Source organism: Pelodiscus sinensis, chromosome 27 (assembly GCF_052426305.1).
Source record: "Pelodiscus sinensis isolate ZL-2025 chromosome 27, ASM5242630v1, whole genome shotgun sequence".
Lineage (NCBI taxonomy): Eukaryota > Metazoa > Chordata > Testudines > Trionychidae > Pelodiscus > Pelodiscus sinensis.
Window position 1 is genome coordinate 7,535,710 of NC_143078.1, and position 22,010 is coordinate 7,557,719.

Here is a 22,010-nt window from a genome sequence, read left to right on the forward strand (position 1 = left end):
AGACAGCTAGTAACCCACCGCACTATTTCATCTGGATGCACAAGTGTGGTCTCTGCAGGTATTCCAATACTGTACTCACCGGATAGGACTACAGTCCAGATAGTCAGATCCCTAGCTAGGACCATAGTAATGAGGCATGGGCTAGCCCTGGGATTAATTACCCAGGACTCCAGAGGGGTTTACACAGCTTACACTGAAGTGTGCACTGCTGTAGCTTTGTTACATCGATTAGAGCCAGCTCTGGCAGGTCTATGAGCAGCGGTCACACACTGGGGTTGCAGTGGGGACACTCCCTGAGTCTGCACCCACAAAAGCCAGGATGCTAAGAAAACAGGGATTACCATTCTAGAGGCCATTTTTGACCATCTGGAGTGAGCTGTCGTTTGGGGCCCAATCCTGCTCCTAATGCATTAACTGCAAAGCTCCCATTGACGTCACTGAGAACAGGATCGGACCCCGACCAAAAAACTCTACTGCCGAGCTTCGCCATGGCACCTCAGCTCTGCTGTTTAACGCAGGTTTGCAGGGATTTTGCTGGTGCTCAGAGCCAAAAGGCTCTGGGAGGGAGTTTGGGTGCAGACTCTGGGAGAGATGGCAGGTGGGGCCAGGGCAGAAACCCAGCCCCAAACTTTGACAGAGCAGGGCCCCCAGGCAAGGAATATTCCTTGTGCCCAGGCAGCTGCCAATGTGGTCAACCATAGTCAACCCTCTGACTTTACCCAGCTGCATGTTGGGAGAGAACCATAGAACCACAGAGCTGGAAGAGACCTCAGGAGTCATCAAGTCCAGCACCCTGCCCAAAGCAGGACAAATCCCAACTAGATCAACCCAACCAGAGACCTGTTAAGCTGAGACTTAAACACCTCTAGGGATGGAGATTCCACCCCCTCCCTAGGGAACCCAGCCCAGTGCTTCCCCACCCTTCTAGGGAAATAGTTTTTCCTAATATCCAACCTAGACCTCTCCCACTGTAACTTAAGACTATTGCTCCTTGTTCTGCATCCGTCACTACTGAGAACAGCCTCTCTCATCCTCTTTGGAACCTCCCTTCAGGAAGTTGAAGGCTGCTATCAAATCCCCCCTCACTCTTCTCTTCTGCAGACTAAACAAACCCAACTCTCTCTTTGTCATGAATAAAGGAGAGGGCTCTGGAGGGCAGGGCTGCCCTGGCAAGCGTATGGAAAGAACAGCAATAAATAAAATGGACTCGTGACTGTACTTTGAGATCTTTGGAGGGATGCAGAGAATTAGCCTCATTCTCTCTCTTCAGGGACTTCTCAGCCCCCATCACCGCGGTATCCAAGCTCCATCAGTTAACACATCCTCACAACATCTCCGCACAGGTGGGGCTGTTTCCCTTGTTTCAGACGGGGGAACCTGAGGCTGATACAACTCGTCCGAGGTCACGCAGGATCAACCCAGACCACCTGAGTCCCAGTCAAGTGCTGTAACCACACGGTCTCTCCTCTTTCGGCACCCCGACACCCAGCCCTATGGATGGCCTGCCTTGCTCACTACTCGGAGACCTGGGTTAGGATCCTGCCATGGACAGCTGAGTTCAGACGGGTGCCGGGAGTAACACTCCAGACATCAGGGGCGGAAGAGGCAGAAAGGGAGTGCTCACTCGATTTATCAGCATCCAGGGAGGGCGCTCACCTCCAGCGGGAGGATGAGGCCATCAGCGCTGGTCATCTACAAAAAGATGGAACTTCAGAGGGGGTCTCAGAACAGAGTGTGGGGTGGAGGGAAACATGAGCCAACTGCGCTGGAGAGGTAGCCCCTGGGGGCCCGCTGAGAAGAGTACAAGATGCTCCTTTGCCCCACCAGCAAAAGCTCCTTGCAACATGGGATTAGTAAACCAAGAGCTACCACTGCAAGTGTGTTTCAGCTGTGGCTCTAGTGCTGCTCACTGCCCGAGAATGACTAAGATCCAGACAGAACAGACAGATTCGTGGCTGAGGTTCACTGCTACTCAACATTCTCTCTCTGATTACTACTTGGAAACAGTATGCTGACCCCTTATACTGACGTACTGAAAGGTGGCCTGGGGAGGGAGTCAAGGCACTGGACTTGCAAGTCAGGAGCGCTGGGTCTGAGCTCTGCCACAGACTCTCTGTGGGACCTCAGCCAAGTCACTTAAACACTCTGCATTTCAGTTCTTCCTCTGGAACACAGGGATCCCACAGCTCCCGATCTCTTACCTGTGCTTGTCCACATAGACTGCGAGCTACTAGGCAGGGACAGTCTCTCAGAATGCATATTCACAAGTAACGGGGGCACACCTGGGTGGTGCACTGGTAAGAAAGTGGCCAGCTGGGGATGGGGCCTTAATCCTGCCCTCTGTCCTACCCTTCCATCCCCAGCAGCCAGGACCTCAACACACAGGCCTGTCAGAAGCGTTCCGGGTGCGTGGCACAGGCAGCCAGGACCCCGCTCACCCTTAGCTCCCTTCCCATGCCTTGGATCCCTGCCCCCACAGCTCCCATTTGGCTGGGAACAGGAGCAGCACAGGGCAGGGTCACCAATAGGGGTTAGTCTCCTGTCCCACACTCCACACACACACCCCAGCCCCCTGCCCTGACTCCTGCATCCCACCCCATCCCACACACCTCTAGTCCTGAGCCCCCCCATCCCAACCCTGACTCCTGCACCCTCCCACACACCCCAACCCCCTGCCCGGACTCCTGTACCCCTCCCACACATCTCAACCCCCCCCCCCCCCGGCACTCTCACTCCCACTTACATTTCTTACAGGTACTGTTGTATTGCAACACCCTCACACTCTGCCCTGAGCACCCCCCCCCCCCCCACAAGGGGAGCAGGTTGGTGATAGGACAGGACCTGTAAGAAATGTAAGTTACTTTCACCTCAGCACCTGGCACAGCCTGATCTCAGCAAGGGGCTGGGGTGCTGCTATAAAAGAATCCGAATGTCAGGTTGTTTCCCGCCCCAATAGGTGACAAGGCAAAGCTGAGTCCTTCTAGACCCCCTCTTCTCACTCTTGTTTCAGTTCCAGTGCTGTTTTCAGCAGCTGATCATCAACCAACTGGACACGACTGCTTTATGCCACTGGCAAGCCGAGCGCAGTGGACACTGACTGTTCTGTTTCTCCAGATGTGACTCCTGACTATCAATTAGAATCAATATAGACCGTGCTTGGTCCTGCCGTGGGGGCAGGGGACTGGACTCGTTGACCTCTCAAGGTCCCTTCCAGTTCTAGTGTGCTAGGATTCTAGGATTGCAGGAGGGGAGGAAGCTCTCCAGCAGGCAGAAAGCGCGAGTCCAGGTCAGAGATCATGCGCCTAGTCAAGGCCAGAATAATGCAACATTAGGGATGCAAAATCTTGTATAACTGGTTAATGTGATGCTTAACCAGTTCTAGTTGGGGCTGGCAGAGGGAAGCTGCTCCAGCCACAAGCTGGGCCCACAGTGGGCAGGGGCTGTTCCAGACAGCCAGAGTAGTCACTGTGTGAGGCAGACCCCGCAGAGCTGGAGCAGCCCCCTGTCCACAGCAGCCCCCACTGGTTAATCATTCACATCCCTGTGTGACACACCCTGATGGAGAGCTGGGTTCTCAGCTCCTTTGCAACTCACACCACTGGCCTCCCTGTGCAAGACACCAGACCTGCTAATCTTTCCGCTGGTCTCTAGCAACCATCCCCTGGAACCAGTTTGGGGGGTGACTATCCCCAACCCCAGGCCGCAGGAGAGCTGGGGACAGGAAGTGACGATTGTTAAACCCAGAAGGGGCGTGTGCAGGAATGCAGCGCGGCTACCAAGGGGCTAACACCTCTCCTCGTGAAGACGGTGCAAGATGGAAAAATGCCACCTAGGGAACTATTAATGCCGCTTCCCACTGCACCCTCCCTGTGCCTTCCAGGTCATCCATCCAAACCCTGCTCCTCCCTAGCCCTGCTAAGTGCTGGCAGGGGCTTGGCATCAGGTGGGAATCACAGGGTTCCTTGTTTCACCCTCCGCACCATGCGTGCCTTCTGGGCGAAAGCGCCGCTCCCTCCTCCTGGCAGCACATCAATGCTTAATGGGAAGCCTGGATGCATCAGAGCCTGCTGACCAGCCTGTGCTCTGGGCAGCCCCGGGAATGGGCTGCAGGGGAAAGCCAGGCGCACGAGGGCCGGAGCCGCAACACGCACAAGAGAAGTGGTGCTGGGCTCACAGCGCGGTCCTCGCCGCCTGCCTCCGGGGGGACAGGCCCAGCCTGGGCGTGTGGGAGGGTCACCTCAGAAGAGCGTTGAGGGCATGGAAGGGCCCAGCATCCCCCTCCCCCTCCCCGGGGTTCCCAGAGAGCTGCCGGGAATCCCCGCGCCAAGCCCCAGACGAATCAAAGGTTGCACGGTGTGAGCAGGGAGGGGGGAGGGGTGGGTGACCGGGGTGGGGGGGGGCCTTGCGCTGCGGTTCCAAGGTCCGGTGCACCCTGGGAAGCGTGGAGGGGCCCGGCAGCCATTTGACGTCCCTGTCTGAATATTCACCAGCCGCAGTCACCCGTGCCGGCTGGCTGAGCTGCCAGGGCGACCTTTGCAGCGACCTCCACCCCCAACCGGGGGGCCCCGTCTGCGGAGGGGAGGGAGGGGAGAGCTGGGAACTGGGCTGAAATGCAGCAGCGAGGCAGTTCCTGCTGGCTCGCCTACCTCTGGCGGCAATGGGATACAGTGGTGACCTATGCTAAGCTGGTGGGGGGCTCTGCTGGACATAAATACCTGCCAGCTCCCTCCCCACAGGCGTGGAGTTGACCGTTCAAAAGTTTTGGCCCCAGCGATGGGGCATGAGGGCGTCATTTGAGCTCCCCGTCTCACATGCCAAAATGTTGTGGGCCGGCCCTGGGTGCCATGCGGAGGAAGAGCCAAGGCAAGAGACACTAGGCTCCCACTGGGGCACCCAGTCGCGACACTCACATTGATCAGGGCCATGATCCAGAAGGCGTAGGACACACGCGTCGTCACCATCCCTTTCATTGGCAGCTCGTATTGCGACAGGTTGCCAGGGTGGTGGGGGACCAGCGACTTGCGGAGATGAGGGAGGTTGCTGGTGGCGTTGAGTGTGGCATTTGACTGGATGCAGTTGGAGTCCGAGAGGAAAGGGTCAGCGATCAGCGGGCTGAGCAGGGCCCCAAACCCCACAAAGAAGTGAAGGACCTGGAAGGGAGGACAAAGGCCGAGAGGTTCATTTTCTGCTCTGGTCTGCAGAGAAGCCGCCGGAGCCTCCTCCTGACAGCACAAGACCGGCTCCAGACGCACAGAGAGCGCAGCTCAACGGAACTGCCCCCAGGGACAAGCCAACGCCTTTGCCTCACCTGCAGGAAGACAGCCGAGTCCTTCTGGTAGATCTTCACCAGCTGCATGTTGGAGATGGTGTCGATGCATCCCATGGCCAGCCCGGCCACGGCCATGACCACCGCCAGCACCACCACATTGTGGCAGAGGGGGATGAAGGCGAAGACCACGGAGATAGCGAGGGACGACACAAAGAGGGCCACTAGGGACTGAGCCAACCTGAGGCGGGAGAGAGGACACAAAGGGACAGCGTTACCCCAGGAGAGCCCTGCCCAACCATGGCGTCTACCGGCTGTCGAGGGACACGCCCGCAGCTCCCCTGGCAGTAGTGTCCTTGGTCTGGTAACAGGCCCGTCCTGTCCCCACGGCACTCAGAGCCCCTGGAGCACGGCAGAGCAGCGCACAAGGCAGGCACCACCCTGGCTATGTTACCATTCAGCTCCTGGTGGGGAAAGGATCCCGGGGCATATTCCTACATCAGACGATGACGTTAGCTCCGGCTGCGCTGCAGGGAGGCAGGATCTGGCCCTTCGCACGGTTCCCAGCCCAGACGGGACCACGACGATCACCTAGTCAGGCCGGTGCGACAGTGGCCACCGAAACGGGACCCTTAGTTATGGGCTCAGTGGTGGGGGAGCGGGACGGAGGAGGGCCAGAGTCGGGGCCGTGGAACCGGGCGGGAAGCACCTGTGTGGCTCCCAGCCAGGTTGAGGACAGCTTGGGAACCAACGAGTAGCAGGTCACTTCCCAATGGCCCCTTGCTGCTCTCAGGGGCGCTGTGGACTGAATGCCTCCTGGACACTTAACACCTGGCTCCCCTGGAGACGTGGAGAGGCCACAGGGGGGCACACTGGCAAGGAGAATATGGCACCTGCCCCTGCCAGGGCCGTCCATCCACCTCGGCTGTCACAGTAGGAAAAGCGAAATCCCGTCCGTTTTTATTTAAACCCCTTTGCTTCTGCCTGGGCAGGAACACGTGTGACCTGACGAGGGCCCACCATGAGCACATGTATTGCTTTAGCCGTCTGCCCTTTGGGCTTGTCTCCCGCCCTCACGCTGGGCCTCTGCCAGACCTGTCTTCTGGGAGCTCCCTCCTTCCTCCTCCTCTTCCCGGGCTGCAGCACCAGAGAGTGAGGAGTCTGGCTAAGGCTTTCTTCCAAGCTGCGCCCTGAGCACACGGCCCCAGGCAGCACGCCAAAGGTCTCCATGCCCACATCCCATGATCTCATAGGGAGGGGGGGGGGAAGCAATAACCTTGATCACCAAATTGAGGGCTGAGACCTCTGTAATCAGGTGGAATTTACTCAGGCACGTGTTGGCTAGAGGAGAGGCTGCAAGCCAGGTAGGACGTGCCCTCTGTTCAGGAAGGTTTTGCGTTATAGCGGAGAGGGGCAGCACACTGTGGCCGTGAGAAGGAGTCACGCTATACCCAGCCCTGGGTGTATCTGACTCGCTGAGAAGCCATTATTTGCTGCAGACTCTCAGGTTTCTTTCAAAATGCAAAGTGTCCAGACCTGATGCATGCAGAGCGAGCCTTACAAATGTAACCTGAGGGTAAATGGTGCAGCAGTGACAGCCTCTATCAGCTCCTCCCACCCCACTGTACAAATTGTACCGGCCTGAAATGAGAGCTGCTGCATGCTGGTCAACACATGTTAACTCTGAAACCTACTGATACCACACTCACAAACAACTGTGTCCATTGCTGTTCATTTTAACATCAGAATACAATGCACCTAACCTCCGTTTAGACTGGAAAAGTCGGCATCGCTTATTTTTTCTGCTTGTATAGCCCTAACAGAGTGGGATCTCTGGGTGCTACCACAACAAATATTTGGTTCTTCTACAATCCCCAGCTGCAACCCACCCAAGGTACCAGAAGCTCCCGCTTTCCCAATGGCTCCCTTCTCCCGTCACTGTCTAGCTACATCCCCAGTGTGGAAAACCTCTACAGTACCACAGTGAAATCAGCTTAGTTTTCCCCTGCATCCGGCTGCAAGGGCCCAGAGCTCCTACCTACCTAGCCACGCTCACAGGCAAGTGCTTCAGAAAAACTTAAAGGACCCTAGCGTAAGGTGGAGAAGTCTGTAACAAGTGAGTAATAAGTCTGCTGTAACAGCTCGCCGCATAAGGGGACCGAGCCCAGCTTGGCACTGATCCGCTGCGAAGCTGCCAAGTCTGAAGGCAGGAAGGAAGGAAGGAAAGAGAGACCAGACAGCAAAGCACTGAAAAGACCAAGACTAGCAAAACGTGAGACTCTGTAGAGCCTCAGCAGAGAATGGCTTGCTCAGATAGCTCCCGCAGGGAGACTGCTTCCCCGTTAGCACCTTGCAGTGCCTTTAGGCATCTGCAGCTCTCTGATGGAGCAGGGCTGGTCCCTTTGGGACACGCAAGTATCACTCCCTAGCCGACCAGAGGGGGGCGGTGCCGGGTGATGCAAGAGACACCGGTTCTGGCAGGAGACACAGAGAGGGATCAGCAGGAACAGCAAAGCCCCCTAGCACAAGCATGCAAACGATACCCTCTGCCGGCAGAACCCATTCCCCTCGCGCCGGCAGGAGGCGCAGCATGGAGGAAACCCACTACCGCATCTCATTACGGAGCAGCGCGGCGTGGAGGCAGCAGCCCTCAGCCCACAAATCCTGGCTTCTAGTAGGGATGCAAAATCCTGGGTAATGTGTTAACCGGTTACATGATCGGTTTAATCAGTTAGGCCCCTGCTGCAGCACTGGCCCACCTGGGCTGGAGCAGCCCCCTGACCCTGGCATACCACAGGCAGGGGATGCTCCAACCGGGCCTGGGCACTGGTTAACTGGTTACCCTGGTAACCGGTTAACCCTTTGCAGCCCTAGCTTCTACAGGCCCCCAGCGTTGACACTGCCATGCAGCCATTGGAGAGGCCGCAGCTGCAGAGAGGAGACTTGAGTGCAAGGGACCCGTGGCCCATTTCGGGGGGTCGGCGAGTGTTTGGGAGACGGGAATAGCTCATGCGTCCTAGCCAACGTGCTGCATCCTGTCCCTCAACAGGCAAGAGCCACAGCTGGGCAGGGGCCAGTTGCCACGCTCGTTGGCACGCTGAGTCTGTAGCCATCTCCCTGTTTCGCCAAGGAAGTTGAGAGTCTGAAACGGGTTTTATGGCAAAATCCATTCTCCAAAGCAGGTGGCTTACTGGTCAGAGCAGCCATGTCGGAGCCAGGGCATCTGCTGTGGAGTCCTGACTGCTATTGGCTTGCTGGCCTTGAACGTACCCCTCTCTGCGCCCCTGCTCCCCCACCTGCACAATGAGGGCAACTCCAGCCTCACAGCGCAAGAGGCTTCATAGCTCACCAGGCACTTTGATACCCTGGGGCAAAGCAGGCCTAAGGGCAAATGTACATTCTTACTCCGCCGGACTCACAGATCCATTTTGAGTCTTGCCTCAAGCATTCAAATTTTAAAAATTAATTGTTTTTGAGGGTTCAACATTTCACAGGGTGCTCACCCAGCCTCTCATGCAGTTTGGTTCTTTTAAGAGCCCCGGTCCCCACAATCAAGTTCACAAGACACAAACAAGAAACCGCAAAGACATATGGTCATGGAATAAAACAAGAGGCAAGTAAGAGAAAGGCGTCACAGAGGAACAAGGCAGCCCTCCCTAGGGTATGGGATGACACCCCCCCGGGGAAAAGATCTGTAAGTATTAGCAGCCAGTCAATATGAGATGGTAGAAACGTGCATCAAGAGATCCCAGAAATGTCTTTTATGTTCTGCAGTGTTAGCAAAACAACTCCCGCTGCCGGACTTGGTTAGCGAGTGCATTCATTACCAGAGTTAAACATTAATCGCTAATTATTTCATGTCCTTAAAAAGAGCTAAAACATAGATTCTATTTTTGAAAAAATAGCCTCCAGCAATGTATCACTAATTGTACAATCGCTTCTTTACACAGCCCCTGTGGCCAGCAGAGGAAATCCACTTTGCATTCCGCCCCGCCGACTTCCCCATGCCCTCTCCCCCACCCTAGCTATCTCTGGCATTAGTGAGTATGGAGGAATTGCTCACTTCCAGCCACTGACTTCCAAATGAAGTCATTTGCTGTCAGGTATGTGTGAGGAGCACACAGCTCTCCACGGATCGTGGGACTTGGCCTCCCACTGAAAGGCAGCGTGAGCGGGTTGTCTAACCCACCAAGTTCCTTTGAAAACCTCAGCTCTTTCCCTGTATCTTTGCAAGACGGGGGATGGAGAGATAGGCCTTGAGGATGAAAAATCCATGCACGCCTCAGCGGGCTTTTTAAAAGGGGACTGTCTGGAGCATCACAACCAAAGTGCAACATCAGCAGTTCCTGCTGGCTCGCCTACCTCTGGCTGCAATGGGATACAGTGGTGACCTATGCTAAGCTGGTGGGGGGCTCTGCTGGACATAAATACCTGCCAGCTCCCTCGCCACAGGCGTGGAGTTGACAGAGGCAGGGGTGTGTATAAAGCCCACCAAAGAAAGAGGGTGGAAGTGGTTGCCTTGATTAGCCTCCTCTGATGAAGTGGGTTTTACCCACATACGCTGATGCCCTCAGAAATCTATTAGTCCCTACCGTGCGGCAGGACTCCTGGTTGCGTTTGCTGCTTCAGACTAACACAGACTGAGACAGGAGGAGGCTGCATTGCCCTGGAACTGAGAGAAGGAATGTGGAACTTCAAGCCAGTCTCAGAGGAGGGAGCTGCGTTAGGTTGTGACTTTAAAAACGAGTGGTCCTGTGGCACCTTAGTTGCCTTCCCTAGTGGCCAGACACAGGCCTTGGCGAGGCAGGATCAGGCCCCAAGAGGGGAAAGAGTTTATGAGGAGGAAAGGGGAAGAATCTTTTCTCCACCCGTCATAGGGCCACCCTGGGGAGCGTCCCTTTAGGTGAAGCCTGGGAAGGGTTACACAACACAGCACCAAATCTCCACATTCCCACCCCCCAGTTTTGGTAGCGACAGTGGGGCTAGCTGGGTGCTGGGTCCACACTCAGGACAGATGCAGCCCCTGAAAAAGCGAACAAGGGGCAGGAGCCCGGATACCCTACAATGGGAGCGGCAGCAGAGCGGAGACTAGACAGCCCCAGAAGAGCCATGCAGAGGAGTGCCAGGTGGAGGAGAAAATAAAATCAGTTTTCACAGTGGCAGGGCCGAGTCTTAAAATCCAGCCATCAGAAGTTACAGCAAGCGAGGAAGGTGGGGGAAGCAGAGAGGGAGGGCGACAGCTTCTCAAAAGAGCTGTGGGCCAGGTTTCCTAGCCTCCCGCGCCACCCACTGTCAGAGCCGGATTTTCCAAAGAGCACAGGTCTTATTGAAGTATCTAGATCAGGGCCAGATTGGCAGGAAGGCTCCATACTCTGCAGCTCCCAGGGTTACCCTTCTGGCCAGATTTTTGCACATGCTCAGTTCACAGCGGGAACCCGCTCATCTGAAAATCTGGCCCAGAGAACACAATAAAATGGGCTTCTTTAATGCTTTTCCAGGGCTGCTCACACAAAGCCAAGCAGCCAAGCGGAAGAGGCACCTAAACCTAATGTGCCCTAAGGGATGTGGCAGCATTTAGCATCTAACTAAGCTAAGGGAGTGTTAAGGTGCGATCCAGGCCATGTGGTATCCTCAAAACCTGTCACCATCCACGCATTCCTGTTCCTCTTGTAAAAAGCTATCTTCTTCTGCACTCCCTAACCACGGTGCCCTACAAAAACTATAAGCACCCTGAATCATAAGACAGGGACATGCCAACTCTATGAATAGGCTCACACTTTTAGCTGAATTTGGTTCCTTGCAGTTATATAAGGCATGTCTCCTCCTACATTTTCAGCACAGAGGATGCCAGCAGTTGGCTGAACCAGCAGCTCCCAGGTTCAGTAAGATTACTCCAAGGGTGTACGAGACACGGATCCTTCCATACCAATCTAGGTCACGTTACATGCCTGCACACTCCTAGATTTCAGGAGCTTACACAACAGCAGAGTTGGGCCCTATGTTATTAAGCTCTCTGGTTAGAGGAACCAAAGGACATCTGGAACCCCATCTACACTGCAGTTACAGCCAGTGGCCAAGTTAACAGCATAGTTATGCCTTGAGTTAATTATAGCATTCAATTCTGTAGAGCAGGGAAAACCAGATCCACGTCCAAAGATTTAGCCCAGATAAGAACAAAGCACAGATGCCATCTATACTACAAATTAGAACCAGGTCTCCTGTCTTGATTGTGACAGTCATGTCAATGGGGCCTTAGCAAGCTTTAGCAGAAGCTGTCAGTTGTTTCAGTCTAGGCAGTATGGCCTAGTGCTCTGACCAGCAGGCTGGGAGACAGGTGTTCCTGAGTTCTAGCCTTTACAATCCTACCCCACTCTAGCAGACCATGACTTCTAGAGTCATTTTACCACCATGTGCGTCAGTTTTCCTATCTGTAAAATGGGCATAATACAAACTGCATCAGGACTCTGTGGGATTTAAATAGCTAATGTTTAATATATGTAAAATGGAGTGCCATTGCTCATTTCAAAGTTAGCTCTGTAATGCTGCTCAGTGTGCCCTGGACATGTGGGAAATACCCCTCCTGCCCCAAATACCCACCACTTCCCATTAGGAATTTCAGCAACTGTTTTAAGCATGTTGCCTGGGCTGTGAAGAGCCACACATAGGTGTCTTGGGTTATTAAGGCAGTATTTTGCTCCACGCAGGATTAAAAATCCAAGACAGCAAAAATCCATTCTTAGGGAAATCTTAAGAGGTCCATGTTGCACAGGCTGGACACCAGGAAGAATCAACATGAATATGGCACTCCCGACTGAGTAATCATAGGTCCGCATTTACCTAATCTCACCTTCGAATGCACAGGCTAGTAGAAGTAGTGCTGGCAAAAGATACTGAGCTGAGTCTGAAATCCACTATCCATTTCACAGGCAGGGCAAGCTTCCCATACACTGTCCCATTCCAATATGTCCCACCCTGACCTGACAAGCAGTGCAGCCTCCTGGTCAAGATACTTCTGCTGATCTCCTCTAGGGCTATTTCCCCTCCAAGCACACAGCCTGGGGCTCCTCTACTCAAAATGATATCAGTGCAGCTCAATGAGGCTGGCAATTTCACCTCCAGTCAATTCCAAGTCCCTTGACAGGTACTAATCAGAGTTCTCCCCAGAATGCCTCCTTCACAAGTCAAGAGAACAGTTTTAAACCACTTTCTAATAAACACTTTCTACTCCTAAGAGAATCATGCAAGTAATGACAGAGACACACACATGAACACCCCCACTTCTACAAAATTCAGCTACACGGATGAATAACTTCTTAAATAACCCATTGATTATGGTGACACACATAAACCTGTAAGGGAACATTTTAACCTGCCTGGTCACTCTGTCATGGATTTTAATGTAGCCATTCTTCTACAAAGGAATGTCATCAGCCAATGACAGAGAGAGAGAGAGAGAGAGAGAGGGAGAGTGCAGAATTGATATTCATCTACTGATTTGACACTATTTCCCTGATCTTGAACAAAGACATTAATTGGACGTTGCATTATAAAGCCAGGCTCCCCTGCCTTTAACAACTGCATTTTTACAACCAAAGCTAAGAATGGGACACTTCCAACCCACTTACTTAGCCTCATTAGCGCTGGTCCTACAAATTGACAGGCACTTTTTTTTGCTGATCTCTCTCTCTCTTGGTTTCTGTTACTTCCCCTCCAACTCATCTGCAGAAGTGGGTTTTACCCAGGAAAGCTGATGATACTTTATATATTTTTGTGAGTCTCTAAGGTGCCACAGGACAACAAGCAATTGATTTTCATATGCAATAGCTGTCATCTACTCTAAGCTGACACCTGTTTGGAAACCTTTAACTGTGTTGCTGCACATTTTCTAGTTTGGAGAGATCTTAGCGCAAGATTTGCTACAACTCCCTGCCTGGCTGCACTTGGCGGCCTCACGGATTTGTGACTGCTGGTCACTCACCCACATGCCTTATGTGAAACAGACTCTATTCTCTTCAACCCCGTAGCAACTTCATGTTTAGAGCATTATTATCTGAGGTTGAATCTTGTTTGCCCAAACTCCCGGAGCGTAAGCGAACAGCTTGCTGGCTGGCCCTGGGGTTATTAAAACAGGCTCTCCACAATGTTTTTAAATGATCAGGTTAAATAAACACACTTACTGGGGAGTCCCGAGTAAGATCTACAATCTCCCCCCTGCACGCCCCATCTCTGCAATGAGCCCTAGTAAAAATCAATGGCCCGCCACACTGCGCAATGCACTAGCTGGATGGACCCTGCAGAATGAAACCTGCAGCCTTTATTCTCCGGCGAATTTCAATAGAGCTAAGGATGTGAATGGGGGCTGCCGGTCCAGGTTACAAAGCTGTTAGTTGGCGCAGGACTTTTCGGACAGCCTGTCTCCCAGAATCTCCATCCCTAGAGGGTTTCAAGTCCCGGCTTGACAAAGCCCTGGCTGGGTTGATTTAGTTGGGATTGGTCCTGCCTTGGGCACGGGGCTGGACTCGGTGACCTCCTGAGGTCTCTTCCAGCCCTAGGGCTCTACGCTTTGAGCCCCAGAGCGCAGCATGAGCACCAGAGGAGAGACGCAGGGGGGAGAGGGGCCGGAGGAGAATGAAAAGCCCCGATTCCAGACGGAAGGGGAGCCAGACCGGGACGGGGCAGCGCAGCGTTTCAAGGCAGCAGGGGAAGCGCTGGAGGAAAATGAAAGATACGGGGGGGAGGCTGGTCCAGCGCCAGCGCCACCTTCGCTCCCAGCCAAGCGGTCCCCACCAGGCGCCTTTCCAGCGCTGGCCAAGCCACGTGGAGAAAGTTCCCTGTCCCCGGGAGCGGGAGCGGGAGCGGCCGGCGCTGGGTGCCGGGGAGCCCGGAGCTCGCCGGCCGCCTTACGTTCGCTTGAAGGCTCCGCCGAGGCAGCTGCCGAGCAGGAGGCAGAACTGCTGCGAGAAGAAGACCCAGGTGATGTGCGAGAGCGAGCTCTGGGTCTGGCAGCGCAGGTCCAGCAGGGTGGGCCCCAGGAAGGCGATGCAGAGGCCGAAGCTGAAGAAGACGCTCCAGTAGGTGAGGGTGGGCTGCAGGTTCCTGCGGAACAGCCCGGCCACCCGCGCGTCCCACCCCATCCCCGGTGCGGAGCGCGGCTCCCGGCCTCCGGCAGGCTCGGCTGCGCGCGGCTGGGCGGCGCCCGGCTCTCATGCGCCCCGCGATCCGGAGTCGCTCCGCGCCCCGGGCAGCAGGATGTGCCTGGCCGCGGCTTGGGCGCTGGCCCCGCCCCGGGGCTCGGGGCGGGCTCTGCCAAGGTGAGCGGCCGGGCCGGGGCGGAGACCAGGACTTGGGGGGCGGGGGAGGGAGCAGGGCTGGCCCCGCCGGGCGCTGGGTCTGTGCTGGGTCTGTGCCCGCTGCAGCCCGGGGAGCGGGGATCGGGCCGGGCTAGGCACAGCGGCCGGGAGCCAGGCACAGGGCGGCGCCCCCGGCTCGCAGCTTCCCCCCGTGCACGGGGCTCACAGGCCGGTTCGGGGGCTCTCAGCCCCCCCCCCCCAATTCTAGCTGCCTCCCCCCATACACTGTACAAATTGTACCAGCCTCCCCCCCTGCCGGGCTGCAGGTAGATGCAAGGAGGCAGCATGATCCCCGAGATCAGAGCTCAGGCTGAGAAGGGAGGCTGCCAGGACGCAGTGGCTGATGCTCCCCAGGGCCAGTGCACAAGCCCAGCATCGCCACCTGCACACACTGGCCCAGCACATCCTGCTGCCAGGGAGCAGAGTGACTCCGGATTGCACAGGAGCAACTCCCGATTGTATGGGAGGGACTCTGGATTGCGGGAGTGTGTAAGAGGATGGCCTGGGAAGGTGTTGGTTCTGGGATTAGTTTCTAGGCCCTTCCAGCTCTGCTCAGAGCCCTGTAAACGGCCTGCCCGGAGGCCTTCAAAAGCCACTTTTGTCATGAGTTCTTCCCTGGGTGCTGCTCAAAAGGCTCTGGGGAGGCGGGGGAAGCCCTGCTCCTGGCCAGGCACTGACCAGTCATTTCCAGAAACCACCAGGTGTCCAGTGGCACCTTAGAGATACCGATTGATTTGGGCATCAGCGTTTGGCCAAATCAGCCGGTGAGTCTCTAAGGTGCCAAAGGGCTCCTGGTTGTTTTTGCAGTTACAAACACCATGGTGACCCTTGAGACTTGCCACCAGTAATTTTCAGCACACTCTGCCCGGGGGAAGCAGTGCCCCAGAACTGAGCTGTGCTGGCTAGGGCAGTTCTGGCTCTGAGTGGTACCTGGCTTCACACCGAGTGTGGGATGTGGGAGCATCACAACATGGCTTAGGAATGCTGCGGCAGGTGCTTCTTTGCACACGGGGTGGTTATTTCAGAGCACTGGCCTCCCACCTTTTTAACCACACGGTCACTTTTTCAATGGAAGTGCAATGTAAGATCTACCTGAAACCCAAATACCCCTGCCCCACTTCCTGCCCCTTCTTTGAGGCCCTGCCCCTGCTCCATCCCTACCCCAAGGCCTCCCCCTGCTCACTCCATCCCCTTTCCTCCCCCATCCTCACTCACTTGCACCAAGCTGGAGTAGGAGGTTGGGGTGCAGGCTCTGGTTTTGAGCCAGGGGGCTTGGAGTGTTGGAAGGGCCCCAGGCATAGCCCAGGGTGGGGAATTGGGGTCCAGGAGGGGCACAGGGGGACTCATGTCTGAGGTAGGAGGTTGGGTGCAGGAGAAGGTTCAGGGCTGGGACAGTCAAAAACCAAAACTAACCCACTTTGTAAGCAGTAAAAGAAGTAACAGTCACCCCCCAGGTATGTGCTGGTTGAGAGGGCAGGACAGTTGGTGTTTGTGACACACAGAGAGAGAGATATTTGCATTGCCAAGCTCCATCCTTCCCCTTCTGAGTGGACATGGGGTACAGGAGTGGGGGGACATCCTGACATCAGCGCCCCCCTTTCTCCCTCCCACACCCTGTACAGCAAGCAGGAGGCTCTCGGGGCAGGGAGGGGGGCAACTCCAAGGCAAAGGGAAGGAGCCACATGGCAGAGCTTAGAGGGGCAGATGAAGTGCTGCACTTGACAGCCTCCTGGCCAAACCGGTCAGGATCACTTGTCACAGGCTGCAAGATCTACCAGTAGATCCCGATCTACCTGTTGGTGACAACTGTTTTAGAGCTTGGTGTATCCAAACAGCACCTGCCCTTGGCTCCTCATTTGCTAGTGTGTGGTACGTCCCGGCAGCAATAGGAGTTGGGCCTGACTGAGAAATTCAGGATCAGGCCCTCGTTTTCCATCTCCTTTCTCAGACAAATTGGTTTCCAAAAGGCTTTGAGTTCATAAACAAAAGCTGCTAAGGAAAGGAAACTTTAATGAACAGGCATGGGCCACGGCGAGAACTCCCTTGTTAAGTGAGTGGAAACCTCATAACTTCCCTCAGAGATAGGTCAATGTTATCAACCCATTTTACAGCTGGAGAAACTGGGGCTCAGAGCGGTGAAGGTTACTTCCTCAAGGTTTACTCAGTGAGTCAGGGCTGGGGCCAGAGATGGATTCTCATCCTAATGATCTAGCCGGCACCCACGTTTTTTACTAGGCAGGTCAGGTAATACACAGAAGACAGCAGAGGAGGTGTGATCAGAAACTCTGGGTTCAGGTCTTGATTCAGCCATACAATAACTTTAGTCAAAATGTTCCTTTCTCTTGCTTAGTTTCCCCATCTGTAAAATGGGGCTAATGAACCTTACTGACAGCATGGCGGGAAATCATCAAGACCCTGGTTTGAAAAAGGCTGAGAAGAGCACATGGGCGGTGCATGAACTCTTGACTCGGGGAGCCTCACCCCAGCCCCACCCCCTTCTCTTGAGGCCCTGCCCTTTCCATGCCTGCTGAAGCCCAGCTTCTGCTGTAGTTGCTGGCCCGTGCCCAGCCCCCCAGTCCCTCCACCACTGTGGCTGCTGGCTCCTACCCAGGCTTCTGTCTCTAGCTTCTCTCCCCCGAGAGCCAGGAGGCCAGTGCGGCTCCAGCATGTCACTCTGTGAGGCCTGGTAGTGCAGCCCCAGCCTGCTCTTCCCCCTGGGTGCTGGAAGGCCAGGCAGCACGGTCCCAGCACACCACATGGCCAGGCAGCACGGGGGGCCATGGTGGCACGAGGGAGCCAGCTCTGGTGGCTGCCTGCAGAGTGAGAAGCAGGAGGGGGCCTGGGAACACCATGAGGGGGCCACACCTGCCTGTTTGGGGAAGCTCCCCCAGCCCGCTCCCCCATGGCAGAGTTACCGACTGTAAAGCCAGAAGGGACAGTGAGACGCTCGTTATCTCCTGGCTCAGCAGCTGGTCTCTGGCCTGCCTCATGGGGCTACAGCACCCCTTCTCTGACATCAGACGTAAGCTCCTTGTCCTCCAGGCCTTCACGGCCCGTCTCCACCCTGCCCAGCCTCTCTCCTCCATTAGCAGGAGCTCAACTCCTGCCTCCGGTTGGCCGAGGATGCCACCCGCCATCGGTTACATGTTCAAACAAGCCTCTTTGCGCTTTGCCCAGAGGAAGTTGGGATGGCGGGGTGGGGGGAGGAGCTGCAGCACTCAGCTTCCCTGTGCCTGGGGGCTGGCCCCACTGCTGACTTCACCAGCACTGGGCGGCCCCCGCGAGATCCCACTGGCTTCATCGCCATCCACTCGCTTTGTAGGCTCTGCCCACCCTTGGGTTCCCGCTGGCTCTGCCCCTGTGGGCTCCACAGCCTGCCAGTTCTGGGGTCCAGGCTACCGTCCCTGGAGGATCTGCTGCTGCCTGGGGTCCTACCTCCAGCTGCAGCTCCAGCAAGGGGCTAGGGTTGCCAACTCTCCCAGACCTGTAAGAACCAGATGCCATTGCTGCGAATGGCATCCAGTTGGTCTGGCCTGGGAGAGTTGGCACACCTAGGAGCTGGGCCTGCAGCTGGCTGCTTCTTGGGTGTAGCGTAGTCTGTGGTCCAGGACAGAAGGGGAGCTGCCTTAGCACCCCCACTGCTCACCTGATCCCCCTGCAGCAATGAGACCCAGTGCCTGACACTCCACCACTCAGTACTGGTTCGTGACCCCTAGTTTGAAAACTAACTGCCGTAAGCAACTCCGTGCCTCAGTTTCCCATATGAAAAATGGAGTTAACAATCCTTTGGCGCTATGTATGTAAAGCAACATCTAAGCTTGTTGTAACTGTGAGTGCATTTCATATTCCAGCTACATCTGACCTCGCCTTAGCAAGTAAGGATTGAAATCTGCTTATGGGAATCTCAGACCATTTTAGCAGTACTGATAAGGCAGGTGACAGAAGATATGTTTGTAAATAAAAGCTGACATTTTAGAAGGGTTGACTGCCTAAGAACACACAGACCTTTTAGCGTCCCCAGAGGGCTGAGCCCACGTATGGAGGAACGAATAATACATAGAAGGGTAGCCGTGTGGCCTGCATCTAACAGCCAAACTAGTTTTGCAAAGTGACCTCGTAGTTGATTTTCAAATCCTGGGATTTGTTTTGGACTCACGGTGAATGACCAGCCACATTTCTGTGCCTGCTGCAAATGGCAAGGTAAAACCCAGAGTGAAGGCTCATTAGCAGCTGAACTAAGTCAAGCACAATATTTGAAGCTTCAGGGGGGAGCCGAGTTAGTTTGTACAGAAAAAAACAACAAATGTTCTGGTAGCACTTTATAGACTAACAAAACATGGAGATGGTATCATGGGCTTTCATGGGCACAGCCCACTTCTTTAGATAACCAGAGTTCTGGATCAAAGAGATCCGAGTATTTAAGCAAGACCTTCTATTCCCCTCCTGTTGCCCTGGGCCCCTCCTGTTGGGGAAGCAGAAAAACCCGTTTCGGTCTCCCACGATCTAAAGACACTTGGTCTCCTGCAGCACCTTAGAGATCAACAGAAAACGTAGCTGGTATCATGAGCTTTCGTGGGCACAACCCACTTAGGATGGACGTGGCTGTGTCCACGAAAGCTCGTGATACCATCTACATCTTTGGCTAGTCTCTAAGGTGCTGCAGGACCATTTGCTGGTTTTTAAGTTTTTTCAGTTACAGACTCACACGGCTACCCTTCTAAAGACGTGTTCCCCTTTGTGGCGGATGGAGGGGCTGCCTGCTTAATGTAATGGGCCGGGGTTTGTGATGACTGGTTTAATAGCGCTCTAAGCAGGAAAGTGGCTGGCCTCATTCTAGGTCTACATTCGCAGCTTCTTGTGTGAGAAATATGCAAATGAGGATTCATGTGGAATATCGCTGAGCCTCATTTGCATACCTAATGCGCCGCCATTTTGCAGAAGAGGCTCTTGCGCCAGAAGGAGCTACAATGCTGCTACACTGATTATTTTCAGGAATACCGGCATTGCAGAAGAGGGTTTTTCTTGCGCAAGAAGGGGCAGTGTAGACAGCTCCTTCTGGCGCAAGAGCCTCTTCTGCCAAAATGGCGGCTCATTAGGTATGCAAATGTTCCACGCGTAGCCTCATTTGCATATTTCTCGTGCAAGAAGCTGCGAGTGTAGACATAGCCAATCAAGGGCACATTGTTATGGTGCGGGTGCTGCTTCCCTCAGCCTGACCCATGGAGGAGTGGGGAATCATTGCCCAAGTAACAGGCTGACTAAGGCGAGTCCCAGTGGGGCAGTCTGGTTTAGCTTTTCTTTTGGGAAGACACCAGGGCAAATAGTGAAAACCAACAGCCGAGGTGGCTGGACTCTCCTCCCAGGCCCAGGGGCAGGACTGGTTGGTCTCTTGTTCACAAAGCCAGCAGCAATGGGATAGGACAGCCTGCCTCTGTAGGGACAGAGCACGGGAGGAGGGAGGGATGCTGCTGGTGGGACAGGACACAGGGGCCAGCGGCAGGGCTGGCTAGTGTCCCCATAGTGCATTAGAGGCTCTGCTGGCCAAACCATTCTGAAATGGGCAGTGGTGCTGGATGCCTGGCTCATGGGTTTCCCCCCCGAATTGCTGAGTGACTCACTGTCACTTGGAGTGGTGGCTTCTCAGCACCCAGACTGGAACCTGCCCGAGTCGCTGGCCACTTCTGAATTTTCTGGCCCCTCCAAGCAGCAGGTCCCATCTCTCTCCAGCCAGAGGACCAGCTGTAACATAGGTGGGTCTACAAGGGAGGGTGCTTGTTCATCTGAGTCCCTATCGGCTTCTGGGCTGGCTTGGCAGCCTGGGGTAAAGCCCAGCTCAGAAAAGGTAGTTAGAGGCCGAATTGCTATTGAACTCAATGGGAGCGAGGGGCCTACATACCTTTAGGGGTGAGGGTTGCAAGGCTTTGGAGTAGGACCAAGGTGCTAACCCCTTGGGCGTTCCACTCCCTACTTGATGCTCCTGGCCGAGCAATCGCTCTTTACGAATTCGCAGGTGACAGCAAGCGGGCGCGCCGTGGTGCGCAGCTCCCACAAGAGCTGGCTGAGCTGCAGCAAAAGCCAGCAGGGGGCTCTTTCAAGAGCTCAGAGACCCAGGTTGCAATAGGACAGGACCAAAGAAATTGTAAGTTACTTTCACCTCTGCACAGGCACACGAGCAAGGTACAGCATGCACCCTCCCCAGCTCTACTGCCCTTCTCTTGCCCTTTCCCGGGATCCACCGATCCAGGCTCAATAGCCTTGCAAATACTTCTCCAGGGCTGCACCGTGCCTGCCGCCAGCTCCAGCAAGACAGCGGGCACAGCCCGAGACGTGTGTGCTTGCACCAGGCCGGTTTGGTGCAAACTTCAAAGCCCTTTTAACGGCGGTGGCCAAGCGGAGAACCTTTAAGGGAGTGGGTGCGGAAACGGAGTCATTGAAACTTAATGAGGAAAGACTTTGTGTTTCTTTACCCACGATACAATGGAACTCAAACAATGGGCTGAGTGACGCCAGAAGGCACGCACCCAGAGAAAGAGCATGTCCTGTTACCAGCGTCTCCGGCCTGAATGGTCCTGGGCAGCTTGTCCTGCTGCACGTTACCAGCTCCAGTGTTCTGGAGACATTAGCAACCAGATTTTCAGAAGAGCTCAGCACATTGGGTGCTAGATGCGACAGAAACCCAGCCCCGATGGTGAGGGTTGAGTATTTTAATGTCTAGCCCTACATTGCATCTTCCAGGTTAAATGTAACACTGCAATTCTGGCCTGCGCATAAAAGATCCCAAGACTCTTGTCTCCCAGACATTCAAATTGAATAATTCCTCCAATCTAAACTCCTCTGCAATGTCATCTGGTCTCCAAGTTCTTCCTCGCTTACTATCTTGTAACTGTTGTGCATTACTGCATTGTGTTGTTAAAGGGTTACCACATTCCTTCTCAAAGGTGGCTGCATTTTAATGGGTGGCAAATAGTCTCACTATTTCATTCCAGAAGGTAAATATTATTCCCATTTTACAGATGGATAAACTGAGACACAGAGAAGGAAGTGGTTTGCTCCAGCTCCGTGTGGGGCTGCGTGCAATCACTGGCAGGCAGAGCTGCTTGGAAAATGGCATTTATATCCCACAGGAAAGTCCACTGTTTCACCGTTTGTTTGCATCACCACTGCCAAAACACAGATTTTTCATGGTATAAAAAGCTTGGGAAAATTCCAGTTCAGAAACAACTAAGTGAAGCTTTCCAACCAAGACTAAACATTTTATCTGGAATTTTCCCAGTGAGAGAAAAAAAAATCAGAGCATTGAGTCAAAATTAAACATTTCCCCTTGAAAACTAAATCCCCTCTTTTGTCAGAAAAATTCCAGTGCGTCTGACTGGTGCATTATCTGGGGGAGGGCA

At 54.5% G+C, this 22,010-nt stretch overlaps 1 protein-coding gene across 2 annotated transcripts in view; it reads right to left on the reverse strand.

Moving 5' to 3' along the window:
• SLC60A1 (solute carrier family 60 member 1) overlaps window positions 1-14,540 on the reverse strand; it is a 51,327-nt gene extending 36,787 nt beyond the window's left edge. For both annotated transcript variants that reach the window (XM_075910088.2, XM_006139191.5), the window contains exons 1-3: window positions 14,171-14,540; window positions 5,309-5,507; window positions 4,911-5,150 (exon numbers count right to left, since the gene is read on the reverse strand). In XM_075910088.2, coding sequence (XP_075766203.2) covers window positions 4,911-5,150; window positions 5,309-5,507; window positions 14,171-14,400 — 669 coding nt within the window. In that variant the 5' untranslated portion in view covers window positions 14,401-14,540. The remainder of the gene's footprint in view (window positions 1-4,910; window positions 5,151-5,308; window positions 5,508-14,170) is intronic.
• Window positions 14,541-22,010: the final 7,470 nt, after the last annotated feature.